The 19,826-nt window shown below is 37.3% G+C and overlaps 2 protein-coding genes across 2 annotated transcripts in view; one reads left to right on the forward strand and one right to left on the reverse strand.

Annotated features, from left to right (window-relative positions):
* Positions 1-19,826, forward strand: part of LRIG2 (leucine rich repeats and immunoglobulin like domains 2) — a 59,688-nt gene that overhangs the window by 19,397 nt on the left and 20,465 nt on the right. Inside the window, 11 exon segments of the mRNA XM_021690114.2 lie at positions 10,637-10,702; positions 12,275-12,349; positions 12,516-12,650; positions 13,159-13,302; positions 13,415-13,529; positions 13,531-13,559; positions 14,196-14,339; positions 14,545-14,688; positions 17,635-17,715; positions 18,438-18,509; positions 18,648-18,716. Of these exon segments, the coding sequence (XP_021545789.1) occupies positions 10,637-10,702; positions 12,275-12,349; positions 12,516-12,650; positions 13,159-13,302; positions 13,415-13,529; positions 13,531-13,559; positions 14,196-14,339; positions 14,545-14,688; positions 17,635-17,715; positions 18,438-18,509; positions 18,648-18,716 (1,074 nt within the window).
* Positions 7,952-9,478, reverse strand: LOC110580579 (40S ribosomal protein S27-like). Its single transcript, XM_044913798.1, has 2 exons — positions 9,393-9,478; positions 7,952-8,216 (listed from the first exon to the last, which is right to left on the reverse strand). Exons 1-2 carry the CDS (start codon positions 9,476-9,478, stop codon positions 7,952-7,954), a joined length of 351 nt encoding a protein of 116 aa, XP_044769733.1.

A 19,826-nucleotide genomic window follows, 5' to 3' on the forward strand; every position in this document is an offset into this window, starting at 1 on the left:
CTGGGTGTGGAAACAATAGCTAAGGGATTAGGAATAAAACAAGGCTGTAACTGCAAAGAAAAGAAACCTAGGGTCATTAGCTTTGCTATGGACTCTCATACCCAAGCCCAAATCCCACTCCTCTCCAGTGAAATACGTAGTCAAAGGTTATCAAAGAATCAACTGATATGTCTTGCTGCATTTATCTACGAATGCATTTTAAAAATCTCATTTTGGGGCACCTGGCTGGCTTGGTCAATGGAACATGCAGCTCTTGATCTTGTAAGTGTGAGTGCCATGTTGGGTGTAGAGATTACTTAAAAACAAAATCTTGAAAAAAAACAAAAGTCTTATTTCAAAAAGCATATATAAATTATGAGAGGGCATAATTCAAAAGCATATATAAATTATACTCATTTAAAAAGGGCAAAACAGAAATGTATTAAATAGAAATAAAAGCATCCATTTCTTCCTTTACCCTTTTATCCCACCCTCCTGTGGGACAAATAGGAATTTTTAGAAAAAATTATTTCAGTGAGAGATAAGAGCGTGTGCGTGCACACGTGTGGCATTATGGGGGGCAGAGGAAGAGGGAGAGACCCAAGCAGACTCCCCACTGAGTGCAGAGCCAGATGCGAGGCTTGATCTCACGATGCTGAGACCAGACCCCAGCTGAAACCAAGAGTTAGGTGCTCAACCGACGGAGCTACCCAGGCACCCCTGGAATTTTTTTTTTTTTTTAAAGAGAGAGAGTGTGCACCAGGGGAGGGGCAGAGAGAGAAGGAGAGAATCCCAAGCAGACTCCGTGTGTTGAGTGTGGAGCCCATGTGGGGCTAAATTGATCCCATGACCCTGAGATCATGACCTGAGCCAAAACCAAGAATCTTGACGCTCAACCAACTGAGCCACCCAGGTGCCCCAGGAATTTACTTTATAGGAATTTCATCTTGATAGTGAATAGAATTTAGTGGCATCTCGGTGGCAGTGAGGCTTTAGTTTAAGCTCATTCTATAAACTCCAAGAGGGAGCATATAAACTCCAAAAATGTCTGTTTTGTTTATGTCTGCTTAGTGTGTTGCCTGACAAATGGTAGGTGTCAAGTCTTTGTTGACTCACAGATTTATTGTAGGGCAAGAAAAGGAAAAGAATTGAGAGAATCTTAACAGAGCATCCTCTGGCCACAGGCTTTGGGTTACTAGATTTCTGGACTAGTGCAGTGGTTCTCAGTGCCGACTGCACCTTTGACTGTCACCTGGAGAGCTTTTACAGAATACCAATGCTTGGGCTCCACACTCCAGTGATTCTGATTTGATTGGTTTAGGGTGAGACCCCAGCATCAGTACGTTAGAGTCTTCCCTTAGGATGCCTGCAGCAGTGATGGAGAACCACTGAACCACAGACAGTTGTTGCTTATTGAATGTTAATTGAGATCTGTGCTTTCCTTAATTCGTTGAAAGTCCTTTATGCTTTGAAGGACACATTTTTATAGAGAATATTGTCCTTATGTTTCATTATATTAAAAATATTTTGCATTTCTTGATATACAACATAGATATTCAGGACACGGATATTCAGAAACTTACTTGTATATTAAGATAATCATTTCTTCCTGATGCTAGAAAATACATTCCCCTCATCTTTGGTCCATGACATTTTATATGGTTATTTTATTTTTTAAAGGCCCTTCAATCCTAATGGAACATGGGCATTTGGCAGTAGAGAAAACACATCATATTAACAGTTTAGCAAAAATATATGTATATATTTTTTAAAGATTTTATTTATTTATTTGAGAGAATGAGAGAGCATGAGGGGGGGGAGGGTAAGAGGGAGAAACAGACTCCCTGCTGAGCAGGGAGCCCAATGCAGGAATCGATCCTGGGACTCCAGGATTATGACCTGAGCCGAAGGCAGTCGCTTAACCAACTGAGCCGCCCAGGTGCCCCCAAAATATCTGAATTCTTACGCAGTATTCTCTTTTCGATGTCAAAGTAAGTGACTCAGCTTGTTTATTCTGTAATATTCCAGTCATCAAAAGTATTAAGATGTTCAGCTGATGCAAATAAAAAATAAAAGCAGTTTAAGTAACTACATCCCATCTAAATTATTAATTTCATGTTTGGGACAAAAACCAGAGGAACAGAATAGTTAATGCAACCTTTACTTTGCTATAAACCTTTTTTTTTTTTTTTTTAAGATTTTTTTTATTTGTCAGAGAGCACAAGCAGGGGGAGTAGGAGAGGGAGAAGCAGGCTCCCCGCTGAGCAAGGAGCCCGATGCGGGACTCGATCCCAGGACCCTGGGATCATGACCTGAGCTGAAGGCAGACGCTTAACCGACTGAGCCACGCAGGCGTCCCTAAACCTTTTCTTTTTTTAAAGTGTGTGTATTCTTTACCTTTCTCCTTTCCTTGTCCTTCCCCAGCTTTTCCCCAAAGAAGAAATTATGTTATTTGTAACAAACTTAACTGCAGGAATAACTGTCAGAATAACTAGTGGTGATTAGCAGTTTTAAAGTTAAATCATAAATAGTGCAACATTAGTGAAGTGTGGTATAAATAAATTTGTAACAATACTTCTTAACTATGGGTTCCTCTTATACATTTTTATTTTTTACATACCTATTTTCAGAATCACTATTACACCTTGCTTATATAATCAGAATCTTGGCAGGTTGCTTCAGGAAGAGCATAACCAACCCTGAGCATAAGTATGGTTATTTGAAGAGATACTAGATTTTGTGCCAAGTTAAACTATGCAGATATTAAGGAATGATGGGTTACATTAATAATGAGAAACCCAACTAATGCTTGTCTTTGATTAGACCTTCCTTTTCTACCAATAATGTAGGTGATAAGATAACTTGTTTTAATATCCATTCACTCCTAGAAAATCTTTATAATGACTTAAATAAAATATAGTCTGGTACAAAGACGTGAACCCAGTTGATATGCAGAAAATGCTTACTAATAATGATGGAAAATGCATACCTTTCTGTATATTTTCATGTATAAGCAACAGCATTTGTTCTGCTATTGCTGAATTATTATTTTATTAGTAGGCCATGGTTTTGTACTGCTTGCTAAAACTTAAACTCTGTTCACTGGTTTGGAATTTGAAGGCCATACACTAGGTTCTAAAATGGAATTTACTGTTTCATAAATCAGTCCAAAAACAGTCTAGTACATTTGCATTTTCCACTATCTTTCTGAGGTATATTACTGATTAGAAATATAAGAGAACCGTCTAGTTAGTTTTTTTTTTTTCCCTTTTGTCCTGTTCGTAATTAAGCTGATTTGGTCAACTTAGGGCATTTTGAAAATATTCTGTAGAAAGAATTCTAATCTCTTAGAAAAGTAATTGAATTAAAATCTTTTCTAGTCACATTCTTTGTTGTAGATAGATTTTATATGTGAGTTTATTTTTATATTTAGACAATATTTTCCCATGGTAGACTATTAAAACAGTACAGGAGCATATAAAGTGGAAAAATAACAGTTCCTTTGTTCCACCTAAGGAAAACCCACTGTTAACCATTTCTTGGGTGTACTTCTTGAAGTTTTACACACCATATCTATTTTTTCCTTTGAAATGCACATGTGCCTGCACATACACGAAGCCATACTGTGTACCATGTGTAAATAAATGCGTTATTCTTGGGGCGCCTGGGTGGCTCAGTCAGTTGAGCGACTGCCTTCAGCTCAGGTCATGATCCTGGAGTCCCAGGATCGAGCCCCGCATAGTATTGGACTCCCTGCTCGGTGGGGAGTCTGCTTCTCCCTTTTCCTCTGCTCCTCGCTGCTTTATTTATCTTAAATAAATAAAATCTTAAAAAAATGTGTTATTCTTTTTTACTGGCTGCAGAGATTTCTATTGTATGGAACTTTAATAAGGTATTTAAGTGATCCCATTTTAATAAACATTTAGATTTTATTTTATGATTTTGCTATTCCAGTAAATTCCTGGTAGATACCTCTTCATAATTATGTGGCCGTATATAGAATAGATCCATAGAGGTATCACTGGGTAATTATAAAACATCAAATCTTGTGATATAGGTATGTACTTTAATAACTTGACCAAATGTTTGGTGGATTGCCTTGTTTTGGAATCTTTCTCATAAAATTGGAATTCATAAGCAATATTTAGTTTACTACTTTTAAGTTAATGTAGGGGAGTAGTTCCAATTAATTAAGGTTTTACCTTGGGAAATGGATTGTGTCTGCATATATAATAGATAAATACTCAGAAGAAGTGACAGTGCTTGACCATCACTGTATTTCAATCCAGTAATAAGTTATTATATACATACTCATTTGTATGCTAAGCATTTGATATATATTCTTTTAATTTCCTGAGCAGTTGAGTGAGATTGGTACAGTGTTCTTATTTAATGTTAAAAGAGACTGATGATTAGAGAGGTTGAATGCTTTGCCCAAGGCCCCAGAACTGGCCACATGGAAACTATTCTTAAATGTAACTGTCCATTGAACACTACATCAGAAACTAATGATGTACTATATGTTGGCTAATTGAATTTAAATAAAAAAAATGTAACTGTAGGATTCCTATTTCCTGTTTTGTCGTTGTATTCCTTCCAATAAAACAATATTTTCAGTCATTAAGAACCCAGTGAAAATATAATGGAAGAAAATAAAACCTGCCTCTGATTCTTGAAATGAAAGCTGCCATCTTCCTACCACCTCCAACTTTTTGGATTCATGTAAAAAGTGTTGTACAGTGTATTACAAATAAATAGAGTAAATTAAGGAGAGAAAATTTAATTTGGAATCACATTATGCTTCATGCTATAATAAAATCTCATTTATCCTAAAGATAATTTACCCAATATCTCTAGCCATCTCTTATTCAACCGAAAAACAGAAATGCTTCCAGGAACCACCCAGGTGCCCCTGACCTTTCTTTTGTGAACAGGAATCCCTGTCTTGGATCCCTGGGTGGCTCAGTCAGTTAACCAGCCAACTCTTGATTTTGGCTCAGGTCATGATCTCGATTGTGGGATCGAGCCTCTCACCAGGCTCCATGCTCAGTGCAGCCTCTTGCCAGGCTCCATGCTGGAGATTCTCTCTCTCCCTCTGTCGCCGCCCCCCCCCCACTCTCTCAAAAAAAAAAAACAAAAGGGCAAATTATGCTGGATAAATATGTAAAGCATTGACATACTAAACTGTTGGATATGATATGTTCTTAACTTTTAACTTTTGTGAAGGGCCCTTTTCACTGAAGTATTGTTATTGTTGAAGTTCACAGCATAGTCTATTTAGTGTTGCAAATTCTCAAAAATGAAAAAGATTGATGGTGACTCAAAAGTGTACACATGTGACTGGGCAGAAGAAAACCTCTGTATCTGTGTTGCTGTAGGACTTTTTTGCAATTAGCTTGCAGATTTTGATTCCCCTCCTCAGAGTGTTGTGATCGCTCTGTACATTCTATAAATTATTTACACCCTGATGCTACTAAATGACTACATTAATGGCACGTCTGACTCCACATGATATCAAGAACTTTAATAATTCATTACTTATTACAGCTACATCCCTGTAAGTTAGCATGCGTGGGAGCGGAGTTTACAACGTTGAGATAAGGCCTTCTCTGAGATCTTTACTCTCCAAGCATCATGTCCATAAATATTCAGATTTTATAAAATAAAGATATAATAAAATAAAGGATTATTGACTGTTACAAAGCTAGACTCTTACGTTTTGTTTATCAAGCATTAGATTACTTCAAGTTTTTCAGTACATTTTAGGGATATTCAAGTTGAAAATATTTGGAAGACAGTTCTCCATTTCAGGACTTTCGCTTTAAAAAAAAAAACCTGACAAACCAGCATTAGCTTATGCAAATTAAATGGAATTAATGATTTGCCACTGGGAAGAATGGTGAGAGACTTTAAGTATCCAAATTCTTAATCTAAGAGTTTTATTTATTTTTAAAAGATTTTATTTATTTGACAGAGAGAGACATAGCGAGAGAGGGAACACAAGCAGGGGGAGTGGGAGAGGGAGAAGCAGGCTTCCCGTGGAGCAGGGAGCCCGATGTGGGGCTCGATGTGGGGCTCGATCCCAGGACCTTGGGATCATAACCTGAGCCAAAGGCAGACGCTTAACGATTGAGCCACCCAGGCACCCCAGTCTAAGAGTTTTACATCTGATAGTCAAAGTCTTCCAGTCTTAGTCTTCTTCAGCCTTTTTGAAGTTCTTTATTATTTTTTTATTTTTTATTTTTATTTTTTAAAGATTTTATTTATTAGAGAGAGAGTGAGAGAGCACGAGAGGGGAGAGGGTCAGAGGGAGAAGCAGACTCCCTGCTGAGCAGGGAGCCTGATGCGGGACTCAGTGCCGGGACTCCGGGATCATGACCTGAGCGGAAGGCATTCATTTAACCAACTGAGCCACCTAGGCACCCTTTATTTTTTATTTTTTAAAGATTTTATTTATTAGAGAACACACATGAGAGAGCACAAGTAGGGGGACCAGCTGTGGGAGAGGGAGAAGCAGGCTACCCTCTGAGCAGGGAGCCTGACGAGGGGCTCAATCCCAGGACCTCGAGATCACAACCGGAGCTGAAGGCAGACGCTTAACCGACTGAGCCACCCAGGCGCCCCTTGAAGTACTTAAAAAAAAAAAAAAAAGAGAAGGGCATGGTTATGGAAAGCAAGGGTGTGTCTGTGCACTCCCATATATGCACATGTCATGATTAAATTCCAGAGGGAAATTGAGGTATAAAAGAATGCATACATTTCTAGGGAGGAGGGGGAATGGTTAAGTCAGTGTTGAATCTATCTTTAGTTTTCCAGTGAATCTGAGTACTTAAATACTGCTTTCCAAAAAGACAAAAAGGTTACTAAAGTTGACAATTTGTAACCTTAGTACTTAGCACAGGGCCTGGCACATGGTTCAGTAAATGTTTATTGCATGACTAGCTGATGATCAGATCAATCCATATAATTTTAGACACCTGGTATTTTGATAACTCAAACAGCTATACAGATTTTTACTATAGTAGTTTTCCTTCCCCCATATTCACAGGAGATATATTCTGAGACTCCCAGCGGATGCCTGAAACCGTAGATAGCATTGAACCCTATATATACTATGTTTTTTCTTATACATATCTATGATAAGGTTTAATTTATAAATTAGGCACCATACAAGACATTAACAGCAATAATAAAAAACAATTATAACCATATACGGTAATAGTTATATGAAAGTGGTCTCTCTCTCAAAACACCTTACCGTACTGTACTCACCCTTCTTTTCTTGTGTTGATGTGAAATGATCAAATGCCCATGTGATGAGATGAAGTAAAGTGAATGATGTAGGCGTTGTGACCTAGCGTTAGGATCATCTGCTTCCAGAGCAGGGTTGACTGTGAGCAATTGAAACCATAGAAAGCCAAACTGTGGATAAGGGGGAGTGGGGGAACTACCGTAGTTGCTTTCTATGATAGTGCTACTTTGGGAGTGTATTGTAGTTCACTGTTAGTGTTTTAAAATGCCACCTAATGTGGATTTGTCACAGAAGGGTCCAGAGAGCCTCATTATGGGGTTCTGATCTCTGAGGCATGTATTCTTTTTTTTTTTGTCCATAATCAAAACTTTATTGAAAAACTGAGACCAGGGGCTCCTGGGTGGCTCAGTCGTTAAGCTCTGCCTTCGGCTCAGGTCATGATCCCAGGGTCCTGGGATCGAGCCCCGCATCGCGCTCCTTCCACGGGAGGCCTGCTTCTCCCTCTCCCACTCCCCCTGCTTGTGTTCCCTCTCTCACTATGTCTCTCTCTGTCAAATAAATAAAATCTAAAAAAAAGAAAAACTGGGACCAAAATAGGAGATCACCATTGTGTACCTTACAAAATTAAACATAATTACATTATTTTGGTAGATTAACTGGAATTGCTGAACTGATGAGGCTTTCTGCAATACAAACAAATTCAGGAGGTTGTGTGGATCATTAGTGTTGCTTTCTTCTCAATGAAGAACACCCCTCTGTGAGTCTGACCTTTCCTCCTGTTGGCTGGCACAACACTGTTGAACAGCCTACCCAAGTAACCACCATCTGAGCATGGCTGAACACCGCGGTGATCTTGTAACAACGTGGACATTTTACATCCATAAAATAGGAATGTGGGCTTTGAACTAGCTGTTTCTTTTTATGTTTTCTCTTTTCCTCGTCCAAGGACGGGTGTAGTAAATCTCTAGCCAAAAGCCTGTTAATCCTTTATCGAGCGCAGACAGTCTGATCTCTGAGGCAACACCCCTGGTGAGCAGCACGCGATTGGGCTTGCAGCACTGGAGGCATATGTTCTTAAGACGGCGTTATCCTGTCGAGAGGCTCCAAAGTCTTTCCAGTATCCTTTGGGTTCTGTCAGAAAGCCTTTAGAGGGGCGCCTTTGTGGCTCAGTTGTTAAGCGTCTGCCTTCAGCTCAGGTCATGATCCCAGGGTCCTGGGATCGAGTCCCACATCGGGCTCCCTGCTCCTCGGAGAGCCTGCTTCTCCCTCTCCCACTCCCCCTGCTTGTGTTCCCTCTCTCGCTGTGTCTCTCTCTGTCAAATAAATAAAAATCTTAAAAAAAAAAAAAAAAAGCCTTTAGAGGTTCTTCAAAGAGATAGAGAAAGTCTTACCCTTTCCCCCAGTAGAGACACTGGACAGTTTTCACTGATACTTAATACAAAGTAGGTTATACCATGTGTAAGGTGGGTTAACTTGATTGCTTTAGATTTCTTTAATAATAGTTTTCTTTAAAAGTGATTATCTGGTCATTGACATCCATAAGAGAACTGTAGATGATTATGGTCAAGAGTTACATTGCCAGAGAGATTAGGGTTTGGGAAGGCATTAGAAGCACTGTTATGATTAAAATGAAAGCTCTTAATCTGTAGAAGGGAAGAAGTGAAATTTTAGCAAGCATCAGCTATGGAATTAAATCATACTATGCTAGCCTGCTACATAGATGATAGTTGCCAGACCAGCCACCTTGGAGCAGAATGTGGATTATTGAACTTAAATTACAAGAGCTGAATTTCTTTAGTTGAAATGCCACAATAAGTCTCTTTTCACTTGTATAAAATCCAGTGTTGTTTACTAGCAAGTGTGAGTTGGATGAAAGCATCTGAATATAAGGTTTTTATGTGGAGCAAATTCCTATTTTTATCTCTCAAATTTCCCAGTGCATACCCCTCCCTAGTCATGAGTTTTCTTGAGCTGATACCTGGTGCCAGGTATCTTGGAATAAAGGTGTTAGAACTGTTGTGGAAAAGGGATGGTTTCATCTGGCTTTAGTTATCTTATGGTGTAAATTAAGCTCCTAAATGAAAGTGGCTAAGTTTTACAGATGGACAGACATGAATCTGGCTGAGAGCAAACTGTTCTCTGATAGAGACATCACTCAGACCTGCATGCATCTGTCAGCTGCTCGTGGTGGCGCAGTGAGAGACAGTGATCCGTACGTTTCTCTAGTGTGCCCCTATTGCTAGCCATATTGTAACGTATAATACGTCTCTTGGGCAGACAGCTTGTGTGGGCTGGATTCCATTTCAGCCTTGTAAAGATGCCAGGAAGCATCAAGGTGAATTTTTAAAGCCTATTTAAATATTTAGACTCATGACTAATTTCAGTGAAATCTCTGCTATATCTAACAAACTGCTTGCTAGAAGTGAGATGGAATTTCAAGTTTATGGCTTCCTCACTTACTAGCTACAATCCAACTACCTTGGATTGACAAATTATTAATCTCTCTGCCTGTTTCTGTCTTAGGCAAGTGAGGACTGTAAAAGTATTTGCCTCATAAGGTAGTGTGTGGATTTAGGCAGTTAATATGTATAAAGTGCAGAGAGGAGTGCCTGACCCCCAATCATCATCATTAACATAATTTGGAGATGGATTTTTCTTCCCCAAAGCTAGATTGCCTTTTTTAGGAAGACCGTATTTCTATTGAGGATATGGTCAACCTCAGTTCTAATATAGAAGCTCACTGTCTTGACTTGTGAAATCGATCTTCTTTTATCTACTGCTAAAGTATAATGCAGTACATTACAATATTATATATTAAAATGTTATGCAGTATGTTACTTTAAAAAGTATATTTTTTTCAAAAATATATACAGTGTAGTCCATTACAATAAAAGTATAAGATAATCACTAAAAGGGATGAAAGAACTCTTTAATATTGCTGTGGAATGATCTACCCAGATGTATTATTAAGTGAAAAGACTAAGGGCAAATTAGTGTGTAAATTATTCTACCATTTTTGTAAAAATTTGCTGGTGCATGCATAAAATATCTGGCAGGCTGCACAAGAAATGGTGTATTTTCATTTGTTGCTTTTGGGGAGGGAAATCGTATGCCTGACAGGATGGGAGATTTAAACTTTATTTCTTTTTATACTTTCTGATTATTGAACCATGTGAATATATTCCCTAGTTAAAAAAAACCCCTCATATAAATGAAGAAAAAGTTAAAATAGCTATTTTAAAATCTAGGTATTTATTCATGCTTTGTAAACATTTCTTCTTTTTGTGTGTACTATTCAAATTCACATTTGATAGGGTTTTTAGATTATGTTTTAGTTTAGTTTTTTTTTTTCTTTAAGTCTCTTTTCCAACACTAAATTAAGAATGATCTTTCGTCCTCCATTAGGGATCTGAGTCATAATCGGTTGTCTAACTGGAACATCAGCTTGGAATCTCAAACATTACAAGAAGTGTAAGTTATTTTTATTTGTTTAAATTAAACTCTTAGGGTGGATTTGATGAATTATGAATTTGAGGATGTTTAATCCAGAAATGCTGTCAAAAAATTGACAGAAAAAATTGAAAAGACATTGTTTAAAAACCTAAACTGTTGTCTTTGGCTTTGCTGCTGTTATAGACTCCCCGGGCATTGCGCCATTAGGTTGGTGATTAGTTGCAAACTGTGTAGAAATATTATTCTATCTACTTTCTTGGGATCAAAAGTAAGATTTTTTCCCCCCTTTTCAGAGTAAATAATTTTGCTTGTTTTTTGCCAGTTTCAGCCAATGAAATTCTCTGTTGTGTAAATTTTTTTATGTCTTGACTTGTCTAAGATACAAGCATCATGTCTAAAGCAGAGTAACGTGGGGGTACCTGGGTGGTTAAGTGTCTGACTCTTGATCTCAGGTAGCTATCATTATCTATCCCCAGCGTGGAGCCTACTTAAAAAAAAATAAGATTTATGTGAAATGAGTGTTTTTTGTATTGTCTGTAATGTGGTGGTTAATATAGTTCAATTTTCCACTTCACTGAAGTTTTTCCTTTAATACTGAGATGTATTAGTATCTGTTTTTTGGAGGCAATTTTCTAAAATACTACTAGTATCAGTTACTGCATTGTGATGTTTTCAGAGGCACAACTATTGAGGCCTGTTTGCCTGTATGCTAAAACGCCAGAACCTTCAGATTTATTTTTCTTTTTAACTTCTTGCTGACAGGGGTAACTTCTTCATGCTCTCATTGTCCTTGAATTCCCTCTGTCTCTGCTCCAAATTGACTGGTTTTGATCTGCTGTGCACTGAATAAATAAATTGACAAGCTTATTTGGCTAAAAGAGTAGACACCGAAGAAAGTGGGAAATGCATGAGCTTTATGACATGGACTTTGTAACTTCGGCTGTTTTCTGGGAGGCCTTTTACTTCTGGTTTCTGTAGTCTAGGTTATTGAGGTTGTTTAGTGATTGAAAACCAGGTTAGTGAAATGTGATTATATTAGATTTGCTACTAAAACATTGGAGACATTATGTTTAAAGAGCTGCTAGGATCAGAGGGTGACATATCATGTCATCTGTAAAATTAATGATAGGCTCCATCTCTCAGGCAGATTCATCTGTTGGATTCAAACAACCCTCTCTAACTTTGAATAACTTAAAAAATATATGTGTGTGTATTTTAAAAATTGACTTGATTTATAATTTTTTATCTTATTTACTATAAATGTATAAGGAGATATGGATAGGTTAATTATTTCTTCTTTAAGAAGGACTGAAATTAGCTGTCAGAAAGCAAACTATTCAAGAACATTGCTGAGATTAAAGATACTTGATGTGCAAAATAGTGATATCATAGATCTACATCATGAAAAAACATTTCTTATTAAAATCTTTAATTTCTCAGTATAATGCATTTAGTCTAATTCATTCTGAGTCATCTGCCTTTTTCAAATTTGGCACCTATCCTAAAGAATAATTATTAGCAAGAAACCAGAACTCAAGAGGCAACATTTCCCCCTCTAAACTTTGAAATCTGTTTTTCCCCTTTGCCTAGGAAAATGAATTATAATGAGCTAACAGAAATCCCATATTTTGGAGAACCAACCTCTAATATTACTCTACTCTCACTGTAAGTAAATCAGATTTCATATCTTTTAAATTATGAATAGTACAGTTTTTAAATTTAAATTTTTGTTTTTGGTACCCTTATTGTTGATCCTAATTATTTAACATCCTCATGGCCTGGGGTGGGTCTCTGGCAGTAGCTTCATTACAGTCTTTTTTTTTTTTTTTAGAGTCCATAATATAATCCCAGAAATAAACGCAGAAGCGTTTCAGTTTTACCCTGCCCTCGAGAATTTAGATCTCAGTTCAAATACAATATCAGAAATCAAGACATCTTCATTTCCTCGAATGCAGCTTAAATACCTGTAAGTAGTTTAAACTAGATTTATTTTAAAGTGCGTGTTTATTTATTGATACTTATCTTCCCAGAAATCTCTGTTATTTATTGTGATTTTGATATGCTTATGAGAAGCAAATCTGGGGTCAGTTTTTTGGGTTGTTTTTTCTCTCCTATTGTCAGAAAATATTAAGTATCCAGGGTAATTTTTGAGGTTTAATTCTGGGTGTGTTTTACTAACAGTTTTGTAAAACGTAAATAGGATTGGTTTGTTAAAACAGTGGCTTATCCTATATAATGATAATCAGCATGTGTGCTAGTGTTTTACAAAGCATATTCATACTTACTGTTTGAACCTAAATGAAGTAGGTATTATCCTTATTTTGTAGTAGAAGAAACAGAGCAGTTTAACGATTTGTAAAGTTGGGTATAGTTGCTAAGTGGTAGAGCTGGGCTCATTCATAGCCTTTGGGGTAGCTATCAGGTGGTAGAATATTTTGTTTCACTAAATTTTTTTGTTATCTTGTTCATTTTAGAAATTTGAGTAATAATAGGATAACCATCTTGGAGGCTGGTTGCTTTGATAATTTATCCAGTTCCTTACTAGTGGTAAAGTTAAACAGGAACAGAATCAGCATGATTCCACCCAAGATTTTCAAGCTACCTCACCTCCAGTTCTTGTGAGTAACTAAATAGATGGATTTTAAGAAGATTGTTTTTTCTTTTAAATTATTTTAATTATTATTAGAGCAAATCGGCAAATGTCTGACTGGAAAACTACTTTTGTTAAAGGGAACTTAAAAGAAATAGGATTAAAGTGGTGGAAGGTCTGACATTCCAAGGGCTTGACTCCTTAAGATCTTTGAAGATGCAGCGGAATGGTATTAGCAGACTTAAGGATGGAGCTTTTTTTTGGCTTGGATAACATGGAAGAATTGTAAGTACTATGAACTAGAACAGAATATTGTTAGGAAAGGGGTCAGCCTGGGCCTTGTTAGTGCCAAACATTTAGGGTAGTTGATTTAATTATATGCAAGTACATTAGTTCTTTCTCCCTTCTCTGATGTGAAATAAGTGTATACAAAGCTCTTTAAGCTTTGTTATCAAACTGGTATTTTTTTCATCATTCTTACAAACATTTTGTGTAGGGGCGCCTGGGTGGCTCAGTTAATCATCTGACTCTTGATCTCAGGGTCGTGAATTCAAGCCCTACGTTGGACCTCACACTGGGCATGGAGCCTACTTAAAAAACAAAACAAAACATTTTGTCTAAAAATCTTACATTTTCTTAATGTTTGGAGCTGATGAAAATTATCAGGATTTACCTCAGACAGGTACATCAAACTTCTTAGTGTGTTGATTTTATAGATCTGATGTTTTAGACAGTCTTACTACCTTCTAGCAATAAATTTTAAGTAGAATATAAATACTTTCTGGATAGAATTTGTTGGCTCACTTGTATTGAGTGAAAGTATATGCCTCTGAGCAAGACCTCATGAAGAGTTTTGGAATCTTCTCGTTGCAATGCCTTGTTTGGAAGCCTATTTTCTCCTTTCTTTCTCTAATTCTGCAGAGAACTGGAGCATAATAACCTTACAGAAGTGAACAAGGGGTGGTTGTATGGCTTGCGAATGTTACAACAGCTCTCTGTGAGCCAGAACGCTGTTGAAAGAATCAGCCCTGATGCATGGGAGTTCTGCCAAAGACTATCTGAACTGTGAGTGTTGGCTGGCATTTCCGTGGCAGCTGGGAGACCAGAGTAGGTTGCAATAAATCACTCTCATAGCCAATAATGAGATCTAACATCCCTCTTTATTAGAAGTTTGTTGAAAACTCTAAATTTAACATGTAAGTAGAATGAGAATAGGAAAATTGAATTAAAATACAATGAATTCCTTACCTTCCATGTTTCCTGTTTTTAGTGATTTGTCCTATAACCAGTTGACCCGCTTGGATGAATCTGCCTTTGTGGGTCTGAGCTTACTGGAGAGACTGAATTTAGGGGACAACAGAGTCACTCACATTGCTGATGGTGTATTTAGGTTTCTTTCCAATCTTCAGACACTGTAAGTACATCTGTCCTTTTTTTAAAAAACAGTAAAGTAAATAAGGGCACCTGAGTGCTCAGTTGGTTAAATGTCTAACCTCGGCTCTGCTCATGATCTCAGGGTCCTGGGATCGAGCCCTGCATTGGGCTCCCCGCTCAGCAGGGAGTCTGCTTGTCCCTCTGCCCCTCCCCTCGCTCGTTCTCTCTCTCTCTAATAAATAAATACAATCTTTAAAAAAAAAAAATAGTAAAGCAAATTAAAACTGCTAATCAAGCTACACATTTACGTTTATGTTAATATTTTGCAGTTCTTCTTCTATCTTATACTTTGGGGCAAGACAGTCTTATTTGTCTCTATCCCCGCACATAAATCTTATTTATCTTTAGCCAGTTCAGTTTGTACTTTAATTCTGAATTTAATCAAATAAACAAAGCATCTCTTATTGTGCCAGTTACTGTGGAATAAAACACAGTTGCTAGTCAAGAATGCATATTTTCTTGTTCCTCTGACCTTGAACTACTATCAGAAAACCGCTACTTCTCATTCAGCAGGATACAGGATGTGTAGTGGGAGCAGCTCTGGCAGGAGCGCTGTTCTTTTCTTTTTTTTGGATTTTATTTGTTTGACAGAGAGAGACACAGCAAGAGAGGGAACACAAGCAGAGGGAGGGGAGAGTGAGAAGCAGGCTTCCCGCAGAGCAGGGAGCCCGATGCGGGGCTCGATCCCAGGATCCTGGGATCATGACCTGAGCCGAAGGCAGACGCTTAACAACTGAGCCACCCAGGCGCCCCAGGAGCGCTGTTCATTGTTGCTAATTTGCTGCATGACTTAGAACAGAAAAGACTTATATTTATCAATGATCTGATGTGTGTTAGGTGCTTTCAGAATGCTAGGATATTATTGCTCTTTTCCATATCAGGAGGCTGAGGTTCAGAGAGATTAAAATGATTGTTTAAAGTTACACAACTTGTATTCCCAGCTGGTCTTTCATCCAAGTACTGACCAGGCCTGACCCTGTTTAAGTTTCAGAGACCAGACAAAACGGGCGCATTCAGGATAAAGTCACACAGCTTGTAAATGTTTGAGCCAGAAGTAGGTCTGTTTGACGCCAAAGCTTATGTGCTTCTTACCATACTGCCAGATGAACAGGATCACTTAACCTTCCCTGAGTGTCGTTTTGCGTGTGTCTTGCCCCAGCAGAGGATGGATATAGGAGTAAATGGTTGCTACAGGCTATATCAACTCTAAAATTCTGGGGTCCTATAAGTTGGATGTTTTACCCTTGTCATGAAACATAATTGAATGAAGAAGTATTTTTTTTTTTTTTAAAGATTTTATTTATTTATTCATGAGAGACAGACAGAGAGAGAGAGAGAGAGGCAGAGGGAGAAGCAGGCTCCCAAGGAGCAGGGAGCCCGATGCGGGACTCGATCCCAGGACCCTGGGATCATGACCTGAGCCGAAGGCAGACGCTTAACCATCTGAGCCACCCAGGCGCCCGAATGAAGAAGTATTTTAATGAAATATAGTGATTTCAATCATAGAGCAGAATAAGAGAAAAAGGCTAGTTAGTAGAATTTGTAGATTCTTAAGGGTCCTGAGTAGGGGACTTTTTGGTCATCAGGCTCAGAGTTGATAAATGGTCTCAGAAAAGAGGCAGGCTCCCAACTTTGGGACCTAGCCATCAGTGAGAAAGAAAGCATGATAATTTTGTGAAGGTATGTATACCTGCACAAGTGTGTGTGATTTTTTTTTTTTTTTTTTAACTTAATGAGGTAGTCTTCCTTCAGATTTGGCCTTGAAAAATTAAAAGTGATTTTTTTTTTTTTCTACATTATTAGAAACCTAGAACAGTTCAAACCCAGGAATTTATATCAAATGCAGCTGCAGCCTTTTGGCAGTTCAAAGAATGGCAAGCAGTTTCTTTCAGTATACCACAGATTATGACTTTTAGTATTAACGTTTAGGAAAGTGATTGCAGAAATTAATGATGGTCTAATGCCACAGGGATGGTTAAGGCAGAATTAGGATAAGATCTGAAAAATTCTGGCTTTAGGCCAATACTCCTGCTAGAATATATACTTCTTAACTCCTGTTGGTCAGTGAGTTCTATTTATGCTATACTCTGGAGGAAGGGGGAAAATCTTGGAATGTTGAGTTGTTTCAATGTTTATTCCTTAGTAAAAGGAAATGAGCCTGTTAGCTTTCACTTCAAGTAAAGATACAGGTAAAGGGGAAGAGTGATCTCTTATCTCTTTACTGTTACATAACCTAAAAATATATTAATAAAGAAAAGAGCTTTGTGTTTTATTATGAGATGACTTAAGCAAAAGTGATTAAATATCTATAACTGATACTTCTTCCAGCAGGACACTGTGTGGTGCAACTGCATTTCCTCTGAGAATGCAGCAGTGGATTTTAAAAGATCCATACTTTTCCTTTTAAAAATAGCAGAGTGATCACTCTAGTGCATGGGTGTATCGGTCTTGCTTCCCAGGGGGGTGTGTTTAATTGCTGTCAAACTGTGAAGCTTTATACTGATATTATTCTTTGTTAGCCATTTTAGGCTTAAGGGCCCACGGGAAGGCTTGGGTCACCCAGAAATCCCATTAGTATAAAATCACATTTGTAAGCCATATCCCTTGCGTCTTGAAATCCTGCTTTTTGCAGGACCATGACTATAATTTTTAATATGCTAACAAAATTAGGGGCTATTAGGTAGGAAGATTAATACTCTTAGCAGGTTGCTTAATTTATTTATCAAGGCCAGCTTAATCCTTTGCTTATGAGAATCAGTTCTTATTTGCTTATTGCAGATACTCTTTAAAAAGAAGAATCGAATCATCTTCATAAATAACTGTTAAAATAAGGATGAAAATTAGCATGCCATTACCAGGATGATATCCTGTGCTATCATGGTCATTTTTAACTAACATAACCTGTCTTTCTCTGACATTTTTGTAGAAACTTAAGAAACAATGAAATTTCATGGGCCATAGAAGATGCTAGTGAAGCTTTTGCTGGACTTACAAGTCTCACTAAATTGTATGTATTTATAATATTTTTGTATGCCTATATGTGTATTTTCAAGAACCAATTGTAAATGTGATTGGATTATGTCTTTTTGCTATGGCTGGAAAGTCACCCTTTTGACTCACCCACTAAAGGAGGAAGCTTTTTGTTTATTAAGTTTTTTGTTTATCAGTGGCTTTAAATTTTTTTAATGTATTTAGTGGTGGGACACTTTCTATTGAAAGGGCTTTCCTATGGATACTCAAAGAGGTTATTCATAGAACTAGAATTTCTATTAACGTAAAAGAAATGCACTGAGAAACCAGAGTTGAACCAGTATTCTTTTTAATCATATGAGATTTATGGACAGTTTATCTAGAAAGAGAGGAATTCTCTCAAGTAAGATGTTAGATCTTCTCACCTGAGAATTTCTCCAAAGCTTCACACTTGTCTGAATTTCTTTGACCTGATCTTTTGCTAAGAAGGGAGAGATTGGGACTCTAATCCAGTTTCTCATATGAAATCTAGCAGTGCATCACGGGTCCGCATGGCTATTCACAGGCACCTTGTTGAGCTCCAGCCTCTTAATAGAGGCCTTCATTCTGTGCTTTGCATTGGTTGGTAATAAAGGTTCACAGCTTTCTTAAAAAATCCATGTTAAACTTATTTTCACTTTTTATAGGTAAATGTTTGATTTAATGAATTAAATTTTGCTTAGTGGAGAGCTTTATTAGAAAGGTCTGTTTGTATTTCAGAATCTTACAAGGAAATCAAATTAAGTCAATTACAAAGAAAGCATTCATTGGTCTTGAGTCCCTTGAGCATCTGTAAGTATTTTGCATCCATTTTGCTCAGTATATAAATAATCTTTGCTATTAGCAGAGGTTCTCATGACCATTTAAAGTGTTTATATAATTTAATTGTAGAAATGGTGACCGGTAATGTTTCATTTCTCTTCATTTCAGCGATTTGAACAACAATGCTATAATGTCTATCCAAGAAAATGCTTTTTCTCAGACTCGCTTGAAAGAACTGTACGTAACTTAAGGTTTTTTTTTTGTCACCAGTCATTAGATCATTATCCATGCTTGTGCTTAAAGTGTGATGAATGTGACCCATGTGTTTCCAAAAACACACAGTATAGGCAGGAAAAAAAAGAAATGTTAATATTCAGTTATTTTAGTGGCTGGATATAATTTTAAAATAACCCAAGATTGAAAAGCCTAGAGTTTGTGGCACCAAGACCCTCTGTTTTGCCTGTGCTTACAGTTAAAGAGACCTTAGCATGGCTCCTTGTGCTTTAAGTATATCCTGTTCCTTTTTTTCCCCCCTGTTTATTTTTGGATTATTGGAAAAATGTGTTCCCAGTCTCCTTAGGTGGGAACCTTAGGGTGGATTACAGTTAAAGTATTAGGTAATTTGTTGGAGATAATTTAGCAGTTTCAGTATCATCAGAGGGCATGTCTCTAATCTGTTTTTTCAAATTACTAAAATGGTCAAACACTGTTAAATAGTTGTATTAGAAAAACACATATTCATGATTTTTAAAAAATTGCTGTTACTGTTTTAGAGATTTCCCAGGGGGAGGGGTGGTTAGTTGGGCATTGGTATTAATTTTATACTCTGGTGATTTGAATATTGAGCCAGTGTTAAGAATCAGTGGACTAAAACAGTTGATCTCGCCTTGCTTAAAAGCCACTCAAAGGACGGACTGTGGACCAGAACTGGTTCATGATGAGATAAGGAGAGAAATTCATAGTAAGCATTTAGAAACTTTTAGAACAATTTGACATTATTGTGACACTTCTGTTGAATTTTATAGAAGTATTAATCTACAGCAGATTGGAAATTATAAAACTGGTCCTTCATCACAAGTAGTTTGAGATGCACTAGAAGTTTGTGAGTTCATACTGCCTAGATTTCAAATTTCTGCTCCATTCTTTACAGCTATGTGACATTGGGGAAATTTAGTCTAAGACTCAATTTCCCTTCTCAAAATGGAAGTTGTACCTCCTTCAGAGTTATGTGAGGATAAAACTAGATAATTTGTTTATTCAAGAAATATTTATTATCCTCTGCTATGTAAGGTACTGTCCTAGATGCTAAAAACACCGTAGTGAACAAGACAAAATCTTTATCCTCAT

The sequence above is a fragment of the Neomonachus schauinslandi genome, chromosome 4 (assembly GCF_002201575.2).
Source record: "Neomonachus schauinslandi chromosome 4, ASM220157v2, whole genome shotgun sequence".
Lineage (NCBI taxonomy): Eukaryota > Metazoa > Chordata > Mammalia > Carnivora > Phocidae > Neomonachus > Neomonachus schauinslandi.